This window comes from Asparagus officinalis, chromosome 10 (assembly GCF_001876935.1).
Source record: "Asparagus officinalis chromosome 10, Aspof.V1, whole genome shotgun sequence".
In the NCBI taxonomy this organism is placed as follows: domain Eukaryota; kingdom Viridiplantae; phylum Streptophyta; class Magnoliopsida; order Asparagales; family Asparagaceae; genus Asparagus; species Asparagus officinalis.
The window spans coordinates 29145843-29152411 of record NC_033803.1 but is presented as its reverse complement, the minus strand read 5'-3'; the positions used below and the strand labels follow the sequence as shown (position 1 = coordinate 29152411).

The 6569-nt window shown below is 34.3% G+C and overlaps 1 protein-coding gene across 1 annotated transcript in view; it reads left to right on the top strand.

The window, feature by feature from the left end:
- The window catches only part of LOC109826589 (single-stranded DNA-bindig protein WHY2, mitochondrial-like), a 35446-nt gene that overhangs the window by 11214 nt on the left and 17663 nt on the right, over positions 1-6569 (top strand). Inside the window, exons 6-7 of the mRNA XM_020393615.1 lie at positions 3193-3287; positions 3358-3431. Coding sequence (XP_020249204.1) covers positions 3193-3287; positions 3358-3431 — 169 coding nt within the window. The remainder of the gene's footprint in view (positions 1-3192; positions 3288-3357; positions 3432-6569) is intronic.

Sequence of the window (6569 nt, the reverse complement as noted above, 5' to 3'; positions counted from 1 at the left end):
TAACGTATGGATTCAATTGATAATAGAGGCATCATAAATAAAATTGATAACATATAACAACATAAATATAGAAGAATTCATATATATTTGGATGAGTATAGACCAAATTATATTTTATTAATATTGTAATTTATAGTATGCTCGAATATTGAGCCAACTTTGTTACTTGGATACTTCTATCATGAAGCAGTATCCGTACCTGAGCTGTACCCATTTACGTACCTGACATTTATTGGACACTCCTTAGTCATATATGCATACATTTATTCAGAAGTGTACTCAATTATACCATATCTTAATATATGCATACATTTATTTAGAAGTGTACTCAATTATACCATATTTTAATTTAAACACTCATACACTCCTTGGACAATATCCTATATTACACATCCATTTTTGAAACTATGGTTGAGGTTTTTTCTGCTTATATTCAGTTGAAAATTATGATTTCAAAAGGTATTATTCGTATCTAGCTCGAAACTATGATTACAACATGTGTCTTAGCTATGTCCTACCTTTTACAAATTTGTTATGTCCAGCAGCATTCGTACCCGCATCTGTACTTGTACCCATACCCATGCAACTTAGGGAGCCAAGTAGACACTTATGATTGTTTACTCATAAAGATTCGAGGCTAGTTTTTGAAGTTCCTAGTATACAACGTGAATGAAAGTTGCATAATAACGAATAAAATGGAGCAAGGTAGAAACTGACCTTTGTCTATTCACAAAGTATTAATTGCTTTAATATGGGATCCTCAACATTTAATATAAAACCTGAATGAAAGTTGCATAACTAAGATTTAGAACCGGTATCACTACCACCATGTCAATTGTTGAGGGTGCATAAAATAATAAATCTTGGTGTAATAAATCTTTGCGCACAATAAACTTAGGGGTTCTTTTCATAGAAACCACCTTTAAAATATGGTCATTCTATAGAAACCATTTTTTATTTTCAATTTACACATAAATAACCTTTAAAGAGTTTTTTTTTGTTGCAATCAACCTCGTGGGCCCACTTTTCAGTTGATATTTTTATAATTGATCCCACCTAACATCCATTAAGGATCATATCTCTAATATACTTGTATTTGACAACTAATTATTACAGTAAAACTGAAAAAACTTGACGTAAAAATCATTCTAGGTGTTGCAACAAAAAATCGTTTAAAGGTGGTTTATTGTAGAAGTTGACAATTAATGATTTCTGTAGAATGGCCGTATTTTGAAGGTGGTTTCTAGGGAAAAAAAAATCTAATTTTACTATGAAAATTCTCACAATTATGAAGTAATAAATTATTAACGTACAAATTCTAGCTAAGTCGGCAATGGAATAAAATTAGATCAATGAACTTGGGAACAAAAAATATAATTAGCAAATTTGGTAGATCATTTAAAATGTAGAAGTGGGTAAAAGTATTGTAGTCTTACCCGCAGTAACAAGGCACGCCATCAAAATATGCATCTCTTTATTGGAAGAAAGAAAAGCTTAGTGAAGAACAACCTCATCTACTTTTTGATCAAATTATTGGCAAACTTAATTAAATAAATCTAAAATGAAAGATTGTGAACAACAAAGTATGTATGTATCTTGTCAAAATCTACAAATTGATCTTTTAAAAAAAAAATATATATTAAGCTAATAATGAAACCAAAATACTCTCCTTCAAATATCTCAGCATCTATAGAGCACTAAAAATACACAACCAATGTGAAACTAAATAATTTTTGGCTCGCACTCTCCTCTACAGGTATTGCTCAATACTGCTCATGTTGTTAAACAACTTGTGGAGCTCAATTCGGAGCTCTTTCCTACTTAATAAGCCCTTTTCATATCCAATTTGATACATTACCAATGGTGTATGATACAAAGTATTGGTCAACTTGATATAATTACTTCCAATCTGATCAAAATTTTCTATTCTAATCCACTCGATCTCCATTAAACCTTAAATTATACCATATAGAATTGAGATATGAGCAAGGTTTTAAATATCGGATATTGGGAAAATGTCGGATGACCAAAATTTATATAAGATTGTGGATATCAGAGAAATATTGGGGATATGCGGTAAATATCAGTATGCCATAAAGAATACTTGCATATATAGTATAATGCACTAAAATATAATATCAACATATTTAATAAAATCTAAGCACACAAAATGTAAATAATATATGTTTAGTCTCACTAATCAATCTTGTGAAACAAATAAAAAGTACAATTAATGCTGCAACATTTCGTCTGATTTTTTAAGGCAAAATATCATTTGATATAATGTGAAAATCATGATATCTTTGCCCAAAAATTACCAAATGCTATACATTGTTTGGCAATAAGCCATATAAAAGGATATGTCGGTCAACATATCGGCTAATATATTGGCCATATCAGGGATATATTGCCCAAAATAGCCAAAAAGCGGTGAATGATATTTAGGGACCATATTGGTTGAGGCAAACCCTATAAAAAGATATATCGGGGATATATTAGCCATGTCGGAGATATTTAAAACAATGAATATGAGACATGATAAGTATTCGTAAAAATCATCTTAAAAACAATGAAAAAAAATCAAATTATTAAGACTCAATATGCAAAATTATAAATGAAAAACGATAGTCTATAGTGTTTTTGGGGTTTTGCTTTAATTGTAAAGTAATTGGTACATAATTTTAAACCATATTTGTTTTATCGTGAACATCATGATCGACCCTATAGATGTGCATGTGTGTGTGTGTAATTGCATCTGACTGAGGGATAAAGAGGAGGATAAGCACTCCATTGCATGGGTATCCATTCAAAAGCCATAAAAAATGGTGTTGGGCCAAAAGAAGGACATTCTTGGTCCAACAAAGAATTCCCGGCTCCATATCTTAACCCGTCAGTTAATTTGCTAACTTGCAGTAGGACAACACCATCAACCTTCACCTGACAATGAAAGGGTTTATCTGGATTGTATATGATGGGTTGGTGTAATCCCTAAACATACAAGGGTTGTATATGATAGGTTGGTGTAATCCCTAAACATACATGGGGATAGTTTGATGTGTATGCTCTAATATCTGAATGGATATGGAATCTCTAATTCTAAAATAGATAATTTCAGTTAATATTTTTTAATTTGTTCATTAAGATGGATATTGTACAAATGATGCTTCATATACTAATATGCAACTCTTGCAGATGTTTGCTTTGTCAGCTACTGAAGTTGGGAGTTTGATAAGTCTAGGTCCTACAGATTCTTGCGAGTTTCTTCACGATCCTTCAATGAAATCAAGGTTATTCATCATATTTTAATAGTCCCTTCCTCTCTCTTTCCACTCCTTATTTAATGTCCAATGTTTGCAGTCTTGAAGGACAAGTGAAGAAGACATTAACTGTCTCTCCTATCCATGATAGCGGTGGCTACTTCTTTAATTTGTGTAAGTGTTCTGCCCTTTCTTGCATCTTTTTAATCATTGAAAAAATTTCTCTCCATAGTTCTTCTTAAATGCAATGTCCTTGCTGCTTTGAAGCCAAAATACTATGTCCATAGTTCTTCTTAAATGCAATGTCCATAGTTCTGCAAAAAAAATGAAACAACTTGATAAATACTATGCAGAAGATGGATAATTATGATGTCGTCTCCCTTATTTGGCAGTGTTATGAAGTCATCTAGAATGATTGAGTTAGCGAACTCCCCCTCTACAAATGGCTACTTGGTTCACTTAGCTTACTCATGTACCTATTTTTCTTGACTCCTTCACTGTTTACCCATATGGGGCTGTCGACTCTTTGTTTTGTAACTGAAATTTTTATTTACCATCTGAGAAATTATGTACATCAAAACAGCTCCAGGCATATCTGGATACCCCTCATACAAAATTTGAAGACTTCCTTACAAAACATTACCTATACCTCATCTAATAACAAAATCAGAACAATACTCTCAATTACAACTTATACCACAGGCTAACACAACAAAACTATATCCTACAATTGAAGAACCCACTCTTTTCACATGGAGAGGTAGCTGCATATGAAGAACGCTTGCTATGATATCAGTTTTAATCCTCTTCACAATAATATTTGGACTACAAGCGGCGCGTTGAATCTTCCTGCATTCCTCTCTCTCCAAACATAGTAGACACTAGACAGTAGCAGCAAAAGAGGCAATAAACACTCTATGCTTACAATTCTTCCTCCCTCTCAGATGGCAAAACCAGTCCAACTCATCAGTCCATTGCAAGGGATCCCTGTCAACCTTAAGCCACAGTATCAATTTCTTCCAAACAAGTGCAAAATAAGGACAGTGAAAATAAAGATGATTAATACTCTCATGGGCCTAGCGACAAAACACAAGAGCTTTGTCGGAGGATACCCAAATGCACCAATCTATCCTGGGTAAGGATCCTGCCATTAGAAACCAACCATAGTACAAAGCAGTGCTTAGGCAAAGACACATGATTCCACACAACTTGGGACCATGAAATGGAAGCCTGATTGCAAACGAGATCTTTATAAGACATAAACAGTTTAATTTTACCTTGATGCTTTCATCCTTTTACCTACTGCAATAACTGATCAAATGAAGGCTTATGCAATAGCAACCAGTCTCTCACTTACAAAACTTTCCTCCAAAACCAAGGTTCATTCACCCTCGCTTGCACATTCCATAAAGTAGAATGCTTTAAGTATTGCTTATGGATCCATTTAATCCATAAGTTATCCTTCTTTTAGCTGTTGATTCTACATCATAAGTTTATCGTGGTTTTTCTAGGCTTTGTTTTTGTGATGGAAAAACATGGTTTTTAGTGGGTTGTTAGAAATCCATGAACATTTAGCAAAGTTTCTTTTAGCTATGTTCAAGTACTAAAAACAAACATGGTAATTGCCCAGGCCACCTTGATTCTTAGGTGAACACCCAAGAAATCAAATGGATTTTATGTTCGCCTTCCTTTTTTCCCTATATAAAGTAAGCACATATTTGATCAGTTTTCCTCAAAGTCTTCATCGGAAGCATATACACACCAGTGCAGAACACATACAAGCTAAATAGCACAGATCTCACCATCTCAACTCTCCCGGCATAGGATAGTTTATAAGCACCCCAAGCTCTAACATTTGATGTAACTTTAGAAAGGAGATCCTGACATAAGGAATGGGAAATTCGAGTGGCAGAAAGATGTACCTCCAAGTATCTAACTGGAAGTAATCCCTCTTCATACCCCAAGAAACCCACAATTTGTTTTCTAACAGCATCATCCACCCCTGCTAGAATCACATTACTCATATTAGGATTGATATGGAGCCCTGAAGCTAGGAGAAATGATCCAGTTTTCTCTGTAAGGCTTCCATTGATTCCAAATCAGCTCTAGCAAAGCGAAGGTCATCAACAAAGACCAAATTTGATAATTTCATAACCGCCCCGCCCTCCAAAAAAAAAAGAAAGAAAGAAAAAGAAAAAAATCACTTTGGATGAAACATGAATCCCTTGCACAAATGCGCATCCTTCAAGCTTCTAGTCAAATATTCCTTGCACATGAGAAAAAGGTAGGGGGAGAGGGGAACCCCTTGCCTTGAATTCCTTTTTCCTAGAAAATATCCATGCACACTACCTTTTAATAATATAGAGAATTTTGTAGTACCGACACATGCCCATAACCCAATTAATAAACCTGAGAGAAAAATTCAACTCCATCAAAATGCTTCGGTGCTGTTGATTCTACATCATAAGTTTATCGTGGTTTTTCTAGGCTTTGTTTTTGTGATGGAAAAACATGGTTTTTAGTGGGTTGTTAGAAATCCATGAACATTTAGCAAAGTTTCTTTTAGCTATGTTCAAGTACTAAAAACAAACATGGTAATTTCCCTAGGTCCCACCCATCACAAGTGACACCCACACACTCACCCAGTTTTATGCTATTATCATGTATATCTGTCTATTTGCTGGCATTGTTGTAAGTTTTTTTTTGTTTAACATAGAAAGTGAATTTGCATGCATGTGGTTACAATATGTATGCTCATCAAGTTTTGTTGTTGGTAAAGTCTTTGCTCACAGGATCCTAGGATAGACTGTTTTAATTTGGTTAGGACAGCCTTGTTATTTGGGCTAAGGAAATAATGGTCTTGGTTGTATTTGCCACACCTTTGACGTATATGTATAGGAAACATGGATTTCACCGTAATTCTTTTAAAAGAACAGAAATTATATCTTATATGCTTTGCCTTGTACAGGATACTTTACAAAGTGGTAAGATATCTGAAATCACGCGTTTATAGGCCTTTTGTTGCCTATGGAATTTGAATCATGAGGGAGATAACTGAAGCTTAATATATGATGAGCTGTCATGGAGGATCAACCTGATTGATTAGGTTGAAAAAGAATGTTAGATCAGGAAAATGGAGTCATGTAGATGAAGTTTGACTTTTCATTCAAGGATGACATATTTTGACATTGTGCAATACCTTTGCCGAGCAGTGTCACAATGTGCATCTAAACATAGTTGAGATTGCTGTAGAACAGTTAGGCAGGGGGAGGCATTTGAATGTTTTTTTTGGGTTGGGTTGGGGTGGGGGGG